The sequence below is a fragment of the Cynoglossus semilaevis genome, chromosome 17, assembly GCF_000523025.1.
Source record: "Cynoglossus semilaevis isolate Cse_v1.0 chromosome 17, Cse_v1.0, whole genome shotgun sequence".
NCBI lineage: Eukaryota > Metazoa > Chordata > Actinopteri > Pleuronectiformes > Cynoglossidae > Cynoglossus > Cynoglossus semilaevis.
Genome location: NC_024323.1, coordinates 3,483,079 through 3,500,515, shown reverse-complemented (window position 1 = coordinate 3,500,515; position 17,437 = coordinate 3,483,079). Strand labels below are relative to the sequence as shown.

The 17,437-nt window shown below is 41.1% G+C and overlaps 2 protein-coding genes across 3 annotated transcripts in view; one reads left to right on the top strand and one right to left on the bottom strand.

Annotated features, from left to right (window-relative positions):
- Positions 1-2,103: 2,103 nt before the first annotated feature.
- Positions 2,104-17,437, bottom strand: part of tbcd (tubulin folding cofactor D) — a 21,812-nt gene continuing 6,478 nt past the window's right edge. Inside the window, exons 14-39 of one of the 2 annotated variants that reach the window (XM_008329400.3) lie at positions 13,372-13,528; positions 11,510-11,567; positions 11,389-11,418; positions 11,016-11,101; positions 10,525-10,605; positions 10,356-10,429; positions 10,087-10,204; positions 9,724-9,784; positions 9,617-9,639; positions 9,471-9,502; positions 9,277-9,339; positions 9,121-9,197; positions 8,958-9,039; positions 8,464-8,582; positions 8,267-8,358; positions 7,546-7,686; positions 6,340-6,423; positions 5,872-6,030; positions 5,492-5,630; positions 3,927-4,048; positions 3,669-3,746; positions 3,500-3,586; positions 3,295-3,382; positions 2,821-2,930; positions 2,367-2,451; positions 2,104-2,251 (exon numbers count right to left, since the gene is read on the bottom strand). In XM_008329400.3, coding sequence (XP_008327622.1) covers positions 2,243-2,251; positions 2,367-2,451; positions 2,821-2,930; positions 3,295-3,382; positions 3,500-3,586; positions 3,669-3,746; positions 3,927-4,048; positions 5,492-5,630; positions 5,872-6,030; positions 6,340-6,423; positions 7,546-7,686; positions 8,267-8,358; positions 8,464-8,582; positions 8,958-9,039; positions 9,121-9,197; positions 9,277-9,339; positions 9,471-9,502; positions 9,617-9,639; positions 9,724-9,784; positions 10,087-10,204; positions 10,356-10,429; positions 10,525-10,605; positions 11,016-11,101; positions 11,389-11,418; positions 11,510-11,567; positions 13,372-13,528 — 2,255 coding nt within the window. In that variant the 3' untranslated portion in view covers positions 2,104-2,242. The remainder of the gene's footprint in view (positions 2,252-2,366; positions 2,452-2,820; positions 2,931-3,294; positions 3,383-3,499; positions 3,587-3,668; positions 3,747-3,926; positions 4,049-5,491; positions 5,631-5,871; positions 6,031-6,339; positions 6,424-7,545; positions 7,687-8,266; positions 8,359-8,463; positions 8,583-8,957; positions 9,040-9,120; positions 9,198-9,276; positions 9,340-9,470; positions 9,503-9,616; positions 9,640-9,723; positions 9,785-10,086; positions 10,205-10,355; positions 10,430-10,524; positions 10,606-11,015; positions 11,102-11,388; positions 11,419-11,509; positions 11,568-13,371; positions 13,529-17,437) is intronic. The other variant, XM_017040457.2, reaches the window with a different exon arrangement.
- The window catches only part of znf750 (zinc finger protein 750), a 2,807-nt gene continuing 1,240 nt past the window's right edge, over positions 15,871-17,437 (top strand). The window contains 2 exon segments of the mRNA XM_025064208.1: positions 15,871-17,189; positions 17,281-17,437. The exon segment at positions 17,281-17,437 is cut by the window's right edge and continues 1,240 nt beyond it. Of these exon segments, the coding sequence (XP_024919976.1) occupies positions 15,931-17,189; positions 17,281-17,437 (1,416 nt within the window). The 5' untranslated portion in view covers positions 15,871-15,930.

Here is a 17,437-nt window from a genome sequence, read left to right as displayed (position 1 = left end):
GACAATGGTTGAATCTCAGGGCTGCTGTACTCTGAGTATTAGGCCTGAGTATTTTTTTTTAAATTAGAGTGAACTGTGAAGGCATCACCGGTTCAGACTGGTCTGTGTTATGTATCTTTAAACAGTTTCCAGCTGTACAAATATTACTACCACCACTGATTCCTCACTTATTCAGCGGTCTGACCAGAGAAGTGCAGTGTTTTTGTGTCCTCTGATACGTGGTCGTTATGTTACGAAGAAATGCTGCGGTGTGTAGCTGGACGGAGACCGCCGTTTCCTTCAACCCAGAAAAATATACAATCAATGGTGGAAACGTCTGATTTTGGGAGGAAGAGAAGTTTTCCCAAGAGCTTTTGGTGCAACATTAATGCATGTGAACAGCAGCGGAATCACAGAATACGACAGAGGAAGTAAACGTAAGTAAACAAGTACACACTTGTTTGAAGATGTTTGGTGACATTTGGGTTCATCTTGATTGTTTTAGACTAACTTTAAGCCCTTCCCAGGACTAGTTGAAAATATATAAATAAACTTCTCTGTGTTGTTATTTCCATCTTTCTGTTTCATTTACAGCGTATTTGAAGTATTGTTTTTAACCTTTTATATTAACTTTTAGCCATAGTAGCTAATGTGAGCTAGTGGCTAACTTTTATCTCTTTAAACTTGACTAAAGTGAAAACTCATTATAGCACTCATTTAGTCTTTATCACCGTGACAACAGTTAGACGGGTGGTAATCTGATTTTAATACTTTCTCCTGTGTAATACTACTAGTCCTTCATCATCATCATCATCATCATCAGAACAAAAAGAGGTGAAGCAGCTCTCTGCTAATATCAAATTGAANTCACAGCACTTGACTTAAAGGCCACCTTTGTATGTGCAGAATTACCATGGCTACTGCCGACCGACTGTAAGCCTTTTAGAATTATTAGCATTCCTGTCTGCGCCCAGTGCTGCAGCAGAGCTGCTCACTTTACCATCAATGGGCCCGAGCAGAAACACAGCCTTCGTTTCATTAGTGGCTACAGGAATCTCCATCTGCCTGGAAATTCATTAAAGTCGAATTATGGGCTGCAGTCGAGTGAGAGCACACTGAGAAGTTCAACAGCACCAGTGGAGGGAGCCGGTCAAAGTGGCTTTGTTAAAGAACCAGGTGAAGAAAATTACAAAAATAATAATGATGATACAGCCTGGAGTCGTTGATGTACAAGGCTGTGTAAACACCTGAGACAACTGACGACAAACTGAGGCCAACCTCAGCCTCTCTGATGGAGAAAGATACTGTATGTGTGGCTAAGCTAACATTTAGCATAAGTTTAGCTATTATTTGTCAAAATATATCTGGACTTGAACTTTTGTTTGTCCTTTAGTTTTCAGGCAGTTTGGTCATCATTTTGTAAGTTTTATACTGTAAGCTTCCTTGTTTTTTTTAGCTAAACTTAATAGGCTTCATCTTTGTACAACTTTGTAGGCTACCTTTTAGCATTTTCGGAGAAATATTTACTGTAACCATGTTTCCCTCCTGTTCCAAGAAGCCCAAGTAACAGAAAAGAAAACCTTTCAGCATATCATGTGTTGCATTAGCAGCTGTCGGACCTTGTGTATTTTCACTATATGAATTTAGGCGTCTCTTGAAAACAGCCGTGATCTAAAGAAACACAGTCAAACCTCGATCGGCGTCCACGGGGGCTCTGACTAAAACAATACTCTATCAGCTTCTAGATCTGGTCCACGGGGAACCAGCGAGTCTCCACTATCAGGCCAGAGGCTCCTCCAGATCCTGACACCTTCACTGATGCGGAGAAAGTAGGTCTGCGTGGTGCCCAGGGGGAAAGCTGAGCCTTGGTGACTTTTCACACTCAGTGCCAAACTGGCTAAATGCTGAGCCTTTTTCTTTGAGCAAACACGCAGACGATGTGGCGTTTCAGTTTCAGCTCCTTGTGTTGCTGCAGGTACAAGGAACAAGTACACTGCTCAGGTGAAACCAGAGGAAAATACAATGAAAGGAAGCAGGTGTGTTTGGTTTTGACTTGGTGGAACCAGGTGACGAGATCGAATTTTGTTTTATTAACGTGCCAATAAATAAAAAGAAAAAAAGAAATAAAAGAATTTTCACTGATTTATTGTCATGTACAACCAGACTATACAACATTCTTCGTCCTAAATTAGTTTGTTCACATGGTTCTTGTCTTGATGAAAGGGTCTTCATGATTTTCTGGTGGTTTCACAGGTACCGGTCCTCAGTTCTGCTGATGACAGACAGGAGTTTCTGGATCAACACCAAGACCAACTGGGTGAAGCTAAAGCTAAACATAAAATGTTCACTGTTCTACGCCTGTCCTCTTGTGCAAGTTAAATGGATACCTTTGCAACCGTGTGGGGCCTTGGAACTCCCATCCAATCACAAAGCTGGTTCCTGTGAGGTCGTAGGGTGGTGAGGTCGCTCTCCCTGGAAACGTTCCATAAAATGTCACAGTTTACAAATGAGAACTTCAGACACTTAAGTTGATTTACTAAAAGTTAACTCTACTGTGTCCAATAATTAATTAAATTAAAAAACAGTGATAGTATGTGGTTTTGCTGTTAGCAAGCAAGCTTTAAAAAGAACTCATGAAGGATAACTAGGAGAACAATTAATCTGACAGTGACATAATTCTGAGGAAAATATCCATAAGACTTTCAAACGTAGCACATTTCTACCGTAGTGCTGCTCAGTGATGTGTTAATGCCTCTATGCCTGCGCGACACGGATGTGGATTTAAGTTATTTCAGCACATTTAAGAATATTCATTTGTTACGGCCTACAGCCCACACCCACCAGTTGGTGTCACCCAGCAGAGTCACCACATCATCCATCACCTCCGGATCGATGACATCATCGTAGGTCAGCAGCATCTCGTACATCTGACTGGCTGTGGTTTTCCTTATCTACAGATTCAACAGAGGAGCAGAATGACAAAAACACAAAAAAGACATTTCTATACTAACTTTTACTTTATTTTGTTGTTGTTTTTACTTTAAAGTAGTTTATTGGTCAATTTTCCAATCTTTCTTCTATCTGGTCCATTATGGACTAACCAAAACCTAACTATATTGTTGCACCAGTGGAGAAAACATTCAGTCTGTGTAAATTCAACACATTTTTCAAACATTTAAAACACCACTGAAGTTTAAGTACTTTCCGGAACTGTCAATCACTCAGGTTTAGAAGCACTGAGTCACATTTATCATCCTCATCCACAGCACGTGTTAAACAATAACAATTAGTTCATCATTAGTTCAGTGAACGAACCACAGGGAAGCCGTGGCAGAGAAGAATCAGCAGCTGTGACAAAACTGTTCTCCTCACTCCTCCCTGGAACTGGATCAGACCACAGAAGCTGCAAAAAAAAAACCAAACCCAGCCGTCACAGCCTCTGTCAACGCTCCATATATTCATTTAATTTTCCTTCATGCTCTTTGTCACGTTGACCGCTGCAGATGACACTGAGACTCACACTGACACACAGGAACGCAGCTTGGAAACGTCTCTGGACTTCTTGAATTCTTTGCAGAGATTCAGAATATTCACGCAGAAGGGATGACTTTAAAAAAAAAGTGGAAAATGTTGAATTTATTATATGAATATTATGTCTTTTTTAAATACAAAGCTACTGCATGACTTACTCTTCTTGTTTGGTGAAGATTTCAAAGCAGCCGTTGGTGAGCATCTGGTTGAGCATTTTAAGAAATGGAATGTTCACCCTAGAAGAAAAAACACCTTCAGTCTCTGTACAGGACAGAGAGGAATTTAACTACCAACACTGAAGGGTTTACATTTATACTGGAGTAAAGAAAAATGATGCACCAGGCTTAGCAGAACTTGGATAAATCACTTTAAATGTTTTGGAAAATGGTTCAAACAGGTGACAGTGTTGAGCGAACCTGTCGTTGTGCAGATTGTCTCTGAAGATGGACAGTAACGTGTCTCCGAACTGCGTCAGAGCCACGGCGTCCTCCTGGATTCCTTTCATATATTCAAACAGTGACTGAGAAGAGAAATGGACCTGAACACAAGCAAAGGAGAAATGGACGAGAGACAGAGGAGACAGAAGAGGGAAACAGAGTTTTTTTTTTCATTTAAACACGTGCAAAATAATATTTATATAACAAATTAAATTAACCAACATTTTCACAAACCCACTGCAGTACCTTCATGGACCTGGCTATTCATTGGTGTGATAAATGTTTCTGTACGCGAATAATATGCAATAATAACATTCCAATTATTTAACTAAATTAATTTAGTTAAATTTAGTTACATTAACTAAATAAATAAAAGGCAAACTTTCTAAAGGTGCAAAAAAATGTTCCACTACTGTAGGTAAACATGGAATTTCTGTTTCAGGATTAATAATTATAAAATTGTCAGGTTTTTGTTCAGAGAGCGAGTGAGTGACCGCTCTCTCTACATTAAGTCTAGTGTTTAAGTCGATTCTTGGATAGTGTAAGAAATTCTCAGCCTCTCCCTCCCTCTCTCTCCAGCCTGTGAGAGTTCGGGCCTGTGGTGTGAGAACGCTAATCTTGGCCCATGTATTGACGCAGTCTTGGCTCATTTTCCTGCACGTAACCCTGCAAAAACATATCAGTTCTTGGAGTCTCTGAGGATGTATCTGTGGCAGAGAGCGGCCGAGGAGCAGGAGGTAAAATCCTGACGAGATCCAGATCGTCTCCGCGGGAATATACTTCCAGCCTCTGGAGGCAGCGCAGTTCAGAGCCACTGGCTACACCGCTGCTATTACAGGCTTTACACTTATCTTTCTTTATTACACACACAAACATTAAAAGTTAAAAATAACCTGGCCCTCACAGATCTCTCACTGAAAGAGCTTTTAGATTGAGTTTTTCTGACAGGTTAGGTCACAGTGAAGGGAAATGGGGAAACCAGCAGAGGGACGATGAGGAACAGTTCAGCAGAGAAAAGAAAAATAGGTTTTTTTGTAGAACTGCAGCAGCAAAACCTCAAAGTTGATGAGGTTTTCTCAGTGACATCTTCAGGGAAAAGGTCAGAAAAGTTGATTTCTAAAGAAGTTCGGTTAGTGGTAGTGTAGTGGTTTAAATCTAAGTCGTAGTAAACACCCGGATCAGAGTCAGGCGGTAACATGACTGAGCGCTCTAATTTAGACCTATAGCTCCCTCTGGTGGTCAAAAATAGTCACTTTGAGTCCAGTCCCAAATTCTTTTTAAATTTGAATTTTGAGTCAAATTAATTTTTTTATATATTATTTTTAAATTTTTTTTCAATTGCTCTTTTAATCTAGAACACAGAGACTTTCTAAACCAGAGTTATAACATTCAGTACTCTCTAGAACAGGCCTACAGTACAACACCACATTTACTGGACCACAAACTGATTAAAAAAAATAAATAAACAGTTCCATTAAGTCACTCTGTGTCCTGAAACCTGTTACTGATTTCATAATGTTCTTCTCTCATAACAGTTGACCTACTGTGGACTCTGTGATCCCTCCCACAGACACTGTGAGTCCGAGCAGAGTGTGGTAAAGGTACTGTTGCAGACCCAGAAGTTGGCTGATATGCTGGAAGGACTGGGACGGAGCTTTCCAGTTCAGACTGGCTGAGGTTTCCCTGAAACGCATAAGAAAAAAATGTTTGAAGTCAATCATTTATAACACAGCAGAGGTTTGAAGCACAAATCAGTCCTGTGATGCCACACAGATTTTTCTGCTAAAGAAAATGTTGCTTCGGACTATTTATGAAGTAACATAAATATATATAATATATTTAATGATATATATTATTAATAATACATACTATTAATAATAAATATAACATAATATAACAAAATGCTACTTTCTGAGTTACTCACACAGAGAAAATAAGCAACAGCTCCTCCTTGTGGGGAATGTGCGGCACTGCAGGCTCTGTGCTGTGGAGGAGGCCAAGGAAAATGTTTCCAGCGTGGGCTCTGTAGCGGTCAATCTTCTCGGCCGCCTGCTGAGCCAGGCAGCACATCATACAGCCTACTCTGTAGCAGCAGACGGAAGGGGAAATCAAACGTAATCACGTGATGGTGTACTATTTCTAAAAAAATGTTTTGGAATCAAATCAAATTAAAGATGACAGATGAGCACGCTGTTTCTAATCATGTAACATTGTAGTTGATGTTTAATGAATAATCAAAGTGAAGACATTAATTAGTCCCTAAACTGACTCAACCACAGTTAATTAAATCAGCAGTTTGTCAATCACCATCAAAAAGGTTTCTTTTATTATTTTCATCTGGAAATCAAAGATCCAGATCAACTGTGTTCCAGGTTTGTAACTGTTCACTCACTGCTCAGGTGACAGCATCTGTGGAGCAGCGGTGGCCACCAGCACCGTCACAACCTTCAGGCTGCTCATCGCTGCCTCCCTCACCCTGGTGGAGGAAGACAGTGGGAACTTAATGCATGTGAAGACATGGGATCATTTATATTTTAACAAGCACTAACTGTACTGTATGAGAAGACGGCATTATTACCAACCCAGATGATGGACTGTAGTTCTCTACAAACTGTTCCCTAACGACTATCTGAAGCTCCCACAGATGTGATGGTGTTTTTAGCTAAACCCTGGTCTTTAGTTCATTATACACACACATACACACATACTATACTTACATACATACATGTATGTTAAGTCAACAGTCAGTTCACAAACATCAAATATAATTCTACAGGGAACCAATTCAAAGAGGCTAACGAGCCACGTGGGACTCAGGAGCCATAGGTTGCAGACCTCTGCTCAAGGGCAAAATATTTCAGGTTTGTTCAGCTCAAAACAGTTAAATTTCCCTTTTATGCAAAACAAATGGTAAACTAAACTGACATGTTTGTAACTAAATAAAACTAACCTGACTGATCTATTTATATATGTGTTGATAGTTTGTGCTTCTGCTCAATGAATAGGTTTCTTCCTAAAAGTTACAAATATTTTTGTATGTAAAATAAACTGTATGTGCAGGTACAAGTTGCCAGATAAAGATTGTATTTCAGTGCTACCGGATTGTCACTGGGAACAGATCTGGAAGCTTCATGGCTGCGGGGCATAATTTGTTTATGTCACTGTTCAACTGAGAGATTCATTCAAAAGTCACACCCTGAAACAGGTGCAAAGGCGAGGTGTGGAATCCCTGCTTATTGTGTTTTTGGATAGGAAAAGAAAAAAGGAATTACAGATATTTATTGCGTAATTAAAAAGAATAAATAACGCAAATGCGTGTCCTTTTCGACAGTGGCTTTGAAATTCAGTAAAGAGCAGGAAAAGACTGTTAGACAGCTGAAGAGCAGCGGCCCATCCCATACTGTGTGGACAAGTGACAAGCCTGGTGGCATTCCAGGCGAGGCGGTAAGCATGGCCTCAGGCTACCACTGAGAGAGGCATGTGTGTTATGTCTCCGCAGAGGAGGGACACCACACAACCCTGGCCGCGGGTGCCGGGACATTCCTAATTCTTTGGGCAAATTAAGAGAGTATGTTTGTGTTTGAGTGTGTTCGCTCACCAGGCTCCCACGTCTCCTCTGCTGTCCGTGGTGTAGTCATTGATGTTCTCCAGGAGCATGTCGTACACCTTGGCTATATTTTCAGCGCACAGAGCAGAGTCTGGGGAACCACCAGGGGAGACTCCGGCTGTCAGGCACACTCTGGGGGGGAGGGGGGGTTTAAAAACACAGAGTGTCACAGGGCTGGACAATAACTGGAGACGAGCACAGTGTCCATCTGTACAAGCATGTCCACAGATTAGCTAATACACAAGTGCTTCGGGCATAGCAAAAGAACACCACTCTGATTGGCTCTCACCCTCATTCGTTCCTCTGCTTTATTTGACTAACTCAGAGATGTTTTTTTTGTTTTTTTTTTTTCATTTTAATTAGTTGACTAGTCATCCATTCATTGACTAGGTCACTGACGAAAATTACAAGTGTACAAAACCAAAGATGAAAGCGATATATATATATATATAACTATGTAAACCAAATAACATTACCAGCTAAGGGGAACGATAGCTTTAGATTAAGAGAAGGGGCCGACATGTTATTCAGGTCCTGCAGGTGCAGTCAGTCAACTGTTTATTTAACAGCCGACACAAGTATGCATTTAAGCCAGCAGGTAAGCAAGTGAGCCAAAGGGAGGCAGAGACACAGAGCTCTTTGTCACAAAAGGTTCAAATAATTCACAAAAAGATCAGTCTTTTTAAATGACATGACGACTGAGTGAACTCACTGAGAAACAGCACTGACGGCATCTCTCCTGGCCTCTGTAAAACCCGCCTCCTTCTGACTGACGATGCACATCTGGTGGAGGCCTTCAAGGACCTGTGTCACAATCGTGCAAAAACAACACAAAACACAACACATATATGCCTGAATATTTCGGACAGATAAGTGTCAAACTAGAAAGTGTTCATACTTCAAACACACCTGCTTCAGTTTGCCATGGATCATAAATCTCGGCAGACAGCCGAGGGCGAGGGCAGACCCGCAGCGAGTGAGCATCTGAGGACTACTCAGCCCCTCGATGTACTGAGACACCAGAGCATCTACAAAACATTTCCAAAATGACAAAGAACAGGCGCCGCAGGCACTTTACAGCTAATCTCAGATTAAAACCACACCTGTGTAGGCTGTTTTACTTTGAACATTTTATACAAACTCATCTGACAACTTTCAGATTGAGCTTCTCTGAGGATGAACAAAGACTGACTGAAATGAAGTGGATCAGAGCTGCTGATTTAAATGACAATGAGTCAGGTTTTATAACAATAACAAGGTGGTGGGTTTCAGTTCCATTAGAGTTATGATAACATACAGCGACAACATACAGAAAGACTGGGAATCAAACCAGCAAATCCCTAATCTTCGTGCTATAAGATAAGCCTAACTTCAGGCCATGAGTTTGGAAGTGGGCATTCTACCTTGGATCTGTTCATCAGCCTTTCCTGACTCTGTTTGGTAGAATTCTTCACACAAGGCAGACAAAGCTCCAATGACGGCAGCCTGCAGAGACACATGATCAGTACAGTCACTGTGTCTGAACAGATTCATTTAAATCACATGGTATTAAGGAAAATAGCTTCCCATGATTCCATCCTTCACACCACGAGAAAACAGGTGAAGAGTATGAATGGTGTCGTCGATGAACAGCTGCCAGTCGGCTGGAACACAGAGTTAGATGATCGTGACTTAATGAAACCAAACATCATAATCACTGCTGTCTGGAAATATTCAACCTACTGATGACAGGGTCGTTTTTGAAAGGCATTTTGGAGAGTGAGAGTTTTTCTATCAGGCGACACACTGCAAGGAAAAGAAAACAAAATCAAGATTGTACTTTTCTCATGTTATATTGAATAAATAAAAAACACGATTTAACTGATTTACTGATTAAACTAATAAAAAAAGTATTTTGAGTTAGCTTTTACTCTTACCTGCTGGTCTCATCAATTCTCCACCAAAACCCCTGAGTAAAAAAAGTATACAAATGTATTTTTTTAAATTCAAAACATACCCACTACCTAATACATTATTACATATTAAATTATTGACATAAAAATTGCAAATGTATTTATTTTACCTGTATTGTTTTCTGCTGTGTAGCTAAAAGAAAAAAAAAAACAGTAAACTTAAGTCATTGAGTCAGCTGACTTTGAAGGAACTTTGGTCTCTGTGAGCGACTCTTACTGTGTGATGAATATTCTTCAATGCATCCACACATCCATGTTCAATCATGTCCACCACAGTCCTGCAGCAGAGATATTGTGATAAAAAAATAACAGTAGTATAAATATATATATATATATATTTATATATATATATATATATATGTTTAAATACATATATGTATAAAGATATGTGTATATGTATACATATGTATTTTTACATACTGTATGTATGGTTCTTTAACTGTCTTTAGTGTAAGAAGTCTCTGATTGTAGAGTGTTATTCTTGTTACAACTGTACATATTGAAATGTTGGTAATACACAGATGCACAAACGTGGGCTTCCACCTAAGTGGACTAAAGAGTCTACCCAGACAGTGTCTACCTGTTGGTCTGGAGGCCCAGCTTGTACAGAGCGTGTGTGACCTCAGCACAGGCCAGGATGGCTCCATGGCGACTTTGGAGATCCATGCCCACCGCCATGGACAGCAGCTTAGGCAGAACTGTGACATGGGAAGAACAGACACCATGTTATTGAAATGACACGTAATTATTGGGTTAGGTTGTCAAACAAATAAACATCTTGCATGAGCACTTTATTTTAGCTAGAAGCTGTCACTTCGCCTGGGGAACAGGAAAGGTGACATTTTTTACCTGTTGTCGCCATATAATCAGGTGCTTGAGGCGTCAGGTTGTGAAGAGCTTCACTGGCAAGCTCGCGGATCGCACTGTCAAAAGCAAAACAATCTGACTACAAAACTGTGATGGTTTTATATATATATAGATTTTTTTTTTTTTTTTTGTAGAAATCCCGATTCCATACCTGTCCCAGTGGTTGATCTTCATGGCTACTAGATGGTCTATCATGGCAGTGGTGTACTCTGGGAAACTGGCTATGTAAACACTGTAAATGTAATACAAACATAATTATCTAGTTAATGTTCGTTATGTGACAGACTGACACTGAAACAAACCCTGAGGCTAACAACATTAATCAGCTAAATATTATTTTTGGCTGCTTTACTGTCAGTGACCAAAGACACTTTGGAGGTTTGAAGCTTCACTTTGTTCAATTAGGAAGAACAGTTTACTCTGTGACCTTAAGTATTTGGATCCACTGGTTTGGACAACACCAAAGGTGGCAAACCAAAGATAAAAGACTCGAAGTAAGAAACCTCCTGTGGTTGATGGTTTGATTTCTATATTAACTCTGATGACCATGCAACATTTCTGGGTAGTTTATTTGGTTGTTGTAGAAAAGGGTGAAAAAGGGAAGACAAAAAGAGAGTGCCACGGCTCTTTAGAGTATCTCACCTGATGTTTAAATAGCAGTTGTTGAGATTTCCGACAGCGTAATAGTCAGCTGTGGTTACGATGTCAATACCGTGAGGAAAAGTTCCCTAAAGAGAAAGAAATCACCACAAACAGCTCATGTGTTTCTACTGCGTTGCCAAATCAGATGCGTTCAAAGTGATCTAAATGAAAAAATCTGTGATTTTGGCTGCTGGTTCAATTACTGAGCTCAGTCTTTATGGCTCAGTAGAGTGACTTGAAGTTCTCGACTCAAAAACATTTCAGTCTTAAGGCAAGTTTGAGCAGGACCTGTTTTTTGGCAGCAGATAAAACTTCGAATCACGGTAATTCTCTAAGTCATAATGTAGAAGCAGTCACTGCAGGAGTCACAAACCTGTCGGCCCACATTCTCCTGGAAGGCAGCCTGGGACAAAACGAGACGATAATGAGAACGGGTGTTGTGAAAGTGTATATATTTAATACTGAGACCAGGGGGTGTGGCGCGACAAACTTACGGAGCCCGCTCTGCGGCAGTTGACACTTCGGTCAAACACGGCTGTGACCAGCAGAGCACTGTGGAGAGAAACACTAGTTAAACCATCTCACGACGCACCACATGCCAGGGAGGTCAATGTGTAATTACAACAAGGGCCAAGAGGGGTTCCTATTGAAATATTTATTATTTGTGTGGATAAAGGCTAAACTGTTGTTTTTGATTTTCTTTACAGTGTATAAGAAAAGACAGTGGAATTCCAGCACAATATTTCAAATTTCCTTCTCTTAAATGTTCCTTATTCTGCAGTTTCAAATTCAATTTAGCTCAAATTAATTTTAATGTAAAGTTGCTCTCAAGACGTGAAAATGTTACAATTTGCTCAGACTCGAGAGTCAGACAGGACCTACTGTAAACCTCAGAATTCTGAAAACGTAATTTTTTTGGTGGCAGCAACAGAGTGACAGAGGACACATGTCGACCCGTTGGCTACATTTCTATGATTCCTGCAGCAGCATCACAACAGTCGAGGGTCATTGGGTTTGTTGTTCCCCTTGACTTTGAGATAATAAGAACTGTTTCCGGGGTTGGTACTGAGATATTCCTTTTTAGTGTTTATAACTTTCTCATTCGGTCAAATTATACACAGGCCTTACATTCAATAAATCTGGAACATACCATGCACAATTAATACAACATTTAAACATAAACATATTTATGGAGATTTCTAAACATCTCTCCTGTGGTGGAAGCTAACAGGGAAGGCCTATGCTGCTATATTCTAATGTTGGTCATCATGGTGGTACTCAGAGAGATCAGTGTTTTCTCAGGTGGTACAGAGAAGAAAACGTTTGAGAACCACTGGTCTGGATTATACAGACTTTAAAAGCAGCAGTGTTGGATGTGAAAATAACAGTAAACGTATGGGACACAACCTTCGATACATTAGAAAATCTATCTTTGTTTGTTCTCCTTTCAGGTTCCGTGTCTCTTAACAGACAAATGTAGGCCTGCAGCTTTGCTAACTGCCCCAGTTTACCTTCAGTAACTGCCCTAACCCTGAGGGCTTGTAAAAAAAGATGCAGTCAATATTAGGCCCTGTGTATGAGCAGATGGAACCTTGGGGGTTATAGATACTGCTCTGTGTATGTACAGCATTTTCTCCCAAGGCACTCTGTCCCGCATTCAAAAAAAAGTGCATTTTTTCATCGTTAATGTCATTTCACTGTGATGGATGCAACAGGAATCAGCTTGTCTGAGTTCTGCTGCCAAACAGCGACCGAAACTTACAGCAAAAGGCGAAACCTGGCAATCCTGTAGACAAGGGAAAGGGAGGGTGTTGTCGCGACTGCTGATGATAATGGCAGCAGGGGTTCAAACTGACTCTGCAGAGCTGGTCTGCACACTCACAGGCCACAGGTTCATACACGCACCGCCACAGCTCCAGGAGAGGGTAAACCGTTACGACTCACAAAGACCTGATCCTACGTCACTGGATCATTCTGCAAACTCAGCTGCTGCTCACTGGTTGTGGACTACATGTACTAATATCTGGATGTTACTCAATAATTTCCTGAAATCTCCTGCTTTGGATCCAAATATGAATTTCCCCAGAATATAATTCAAACAATAAGGAAATCCATTTTCACCCAGTGGCCTCTGTTTCTGTTTTTTTTATTATTATTATTTAACTCATTTAACTTAACCTTCCAGAAACAAAACAGACAAATATAATCAGCAACTCACATCTCATTGATCATCAAGACAATAAAATCACCATTCAGTAATAAAAAAATCAAGTAAGCTAATAAAAACGCAAAAAGCATCCCAAAAGTAATCCACAAATTTTTTTTTTTACATAGAGCAAATAAGTAAAGCTGTTACCTGGCGATCTGAGTGACAAAAGGTGTCAACTCTTTGGGCTCATAGGCTCTGGCAAAAGACCAGCACACGTAGCAGGCAGCATCACGCACGTTGGAGCCAACACTGCAGGCTCCTCGCTTCTCCTCATAGGTCAGAGACTTGATGATGAGAGGCACAACTGCAAACATGTACACAAGATCAGACATAAACACAGCAGATACGAAACATACATTATCTATTTTATTCTAAAAAATATGTGTATATATACACATACTGTATATACAGTATGTACATGTGTGTGTGTAAATGTACTGCTCAAAATGTCATAGGAAAACACAATCTTTCATCATGTGATAATTTTATCAAAAAATAATGTAAAAATAATAAAGTTTATTATATTATGAAAAATATTATATGGATCCAATGAAACGTTTAATTATAGTCATGCTTCTGGTCATATCCTGCAGCCTTTATTTGTTGCTCTCAACTCAATAATGTAGTTTATTCAATTTATTATTTACCTGTAACCTTGGGACAGTGTCAAGTCCAAATGACTAATGAATTTGAAATGAACAGACTATATTGCTATGGTGAACATCAAGGATGCACAAAACCGTGTTTTGATTTTATTCATTGCATGAATATCAAACAGTCCTTAAAGCAGTTAAGGTGACAAACTGAACGGATGTGTTCAGTTAGTAAAAAAAAGGGGGAATTATTTGCATATAACATAATATTTTTTTGTCCAACAGTTGAAGCCTGTTTGGATCCCAGGGTGAGTCAAGGCTGACAGTTACACTTCTATCTGCTGCACAGAAAACAAGTGCTGATCCTGTCAGTTTGATGACATGAAATCTGACGAGCTCGTGTGGATGAACATGTGGGATAAGGGAACTGTAAAAATGACTGGACAAGTGAAGGAGGAGAAAAAACAGGTATTGCTCCCCTCCGCCCTCTATCCCCCCCCCCTCCCCCCCTCCCCTCACCTGACCACATCATGCAAATCATCCCTTGAGGCCTGACTAATATGAAGTGCATCAGTGTTGCCCCAGGGCGCTGCTGTTTCGGCTGAAGCTCCGCCCACTGAGACAACACCTCAGAGTAAGGAACTCACCACACAAGTACCATCACCAAGTGTCACACACACATTGACAAACACGAACCGGAGCGAGCGTTTCGATCAGATATTGACGCTGTCCGTGGATTGTGGAGCAGACCTCTGGGGACCACAACATCCAGAGAGGACAACGTCCAGCTACACGTGAAGGTACGGAGCATTTCAACTATTTCATGTTTTATTTTCATATTATTGTGTTTGAGCATTTGTTTTATGTCAAAGAGCTCATTTTTATGGAGAGTTGAATTGAATAGAAGTTTAAGTTTGTCATGCACCTGTTACCTCAGGGAGTTTTAAAGGCCTCTGCAAGCACTGCACTGAGCTGGCCGTCACACAGAAGCTATAATTAAATTAAAATTTCAAAAACACTATTTTCCTAAAAAATCACAATATATAAGGGGTTTTTAACAGACACCCACATGAGCTCATGAAAAAAATATATATATTTGAATGATTGTCAAAGAGAAGGTGAAGAAAAAGGAGAACAACATCACCTAATATCACAACAGATTTTCCTTCTTAAGAAGGGAGTGGCTTTGCGTGCTACTACACTTGGACAGAAACTTGAGTGACAACTTGTTGCGACAGCGCATGACAAGCAGGTTCCGCCGAGCGACACCCAGATACACTTAACTTACAGCTTTAGGTGATGTTTCACTTCAGAGGCGAACCTGAAGTTCTTTCCAAACGCCATGGAGAACTCACATTGTCATTATACAGACATTCAAAACATACTAGGAAAAGTTAGCTTCCCAGAGCCTTGAACCTGCAGAACAGGTGAGCTCATGATATGAAGCTGACTGCATCTCACAGGTGTAGTCATGGGAAGCAGGTGGCTAGTAGTTCCCACGCCGGCAGCAGAGTTCAGTATGGATGAGAAATAATTCATGCCTCTGCATGCCCTCCAGGTCTGTGTTAGTAAGTGTCTCGTCTGCCTCGCCAACAAACCCTTAATTCCCTAATCTCCCAAATGTACGCAGCGAATGAGTGGTGAAATATCATAACAATTAAAACAATTACAGCCACAATGAAGGAGATTTGCAAATATGAATGCAAACGTGCAGCTATGATTTTGCATACCTGGGATGAGTTTTCATAACCGACCATTTCTTCTGCTTGTTGTCTAAACCAGCGTGAAGGAACAGTTGCAGGAATACGTTAGCCCCAGGGCTCAGTGTTTTGTGCAGATACTGATTTTTCTGACCAAGCAACTTACGAATCCCTCCGAGGAACTCCCACAGCTCTCTCTACCTCAACCAGTCCAACTGCTTCACCATCCTCATTACTCAGTGACATTCTGGAACAAAAGCTGCAATGATTCACCCTTTGCTTTTAAATGCCTTTAAACATCTCATTCCCCCAACAATTTTACCATATGCAAACAGAGCGACTTTTAACCATTTAAAACCTTTAAACGCTGGTGTATCTTATTTTTCAGAAAAAAAAAGAAAGAAAGACTCAAGATGGAGACTGTTCAGGAGCGAAAGCCGAAAAGGCCTCACTACATTCCCAGACCTCCAGGAAAGCCATTCAAGTACCAGTGTTTCCAGTGTCCTTTCACGTGCAATGAAAAATCCCATCTTTTCAATCACATGAAATACAACTTGTGCAAAAACTCCATCTCCCTGATGTCACAGAAATCAGGGCAGACTCCCCGACAGGTCAAGGCTGTGGCGAAGGGAGTCCCAGTCATCTCCAAGGATTGTCCAAGCCCAGTGGAGGCGGCTCAGAAAAGTCAGGAGAAAAACAGAGCAGAGGAGAGCAAAGCTGAGAGCGGAGAAGAAAGAGAGAATGCAGATGTCAGGTGTGAGAGTCCTGTGAAGAAGGACAGCCTGAATCTGACAAGGCCAAGCACAGCTCCAGAGAAAGAAAATAAGGAGAGCAATGAAGCCAAGTCTCTGCCACGCCCGTCGGCCTTCTCCCCTGTCACACCCAACCGTGACACTTCAGATGCCTTTAAGACATCTGTTCAGCACTCTGAGGAGTCACAAACCCCTGCTAAGACTTTTAACCATCCTGGCTTTCACTGGGGTACAATTTCATCATCCATCCCCTTGAAACCATTTCCACCTCCAATGGTCCCTGAATATCCAACTTATCTCCTGCCCGACCGTCCTCTGTACTCGTCCTACTACCTCCCTGGAAATCACCGTCCAAATGAGACAAACCCTTCTTCTTACCAGGAAGAGTTTGATTCCCAGAGGCCCGTAGTGCCACAACCGATCACCCCACCTCACAGTTCGCTTTTTCCAACATATGCATACTGCCACCCTTCTTACACACCTACCCCTCTGCACTACGCCCTCTACCGACCACATGAACTCTCAATGCCACTTACAGGACCTAGATATATTCCTTTGGACTTGTATGACCATACCCTCAGATCCAAGGATTTTGATTTGTACATGCATTCGCGACCAAATCACAGCAACCACAATGCATCTGCACAGGAGCAGAGTGAGCACAGGCAGAGTGGAGACCAGTCGACCAGGCAGAGCCCTAAAGAGGGCTGTTCGGCTTTGGGATCCCCTGATAGACCAAGCCACGTCCACAATGTCCACAGAGAGACAGACGCTGAGCAAACCAGTGGCACAAGTGGAAAAGAGACGACGGGTCAAACAGGACACACGGCTGTAGCCGTGCAGAACAGTAAAACTGACTTGAGGCAAATTGAGTTTGCAGAGAGTTTGCTGCATTTGAGAAATCTGCACGTGGACAGAGGGTAGGGTAAAAATGTCTGGTGCATCAAGTAACACGTCTCCTGGCTTAAAATGCTCATCTTTCTAATGTTATCTTTGTTTTGTTATTAACAGGACAGCAGAGGGCAGCAGTTACTCCACCGTGTCTGTCCCTGAGCAATGTCAAGAATCCATGTCAGAACACGATGAGGACAGCAGAGTAGACCTGGCTCCTCTCAACCTCTCCAAGAGAAAACAGGACAAAGACAAATGTCCATTTGACCACAGACTG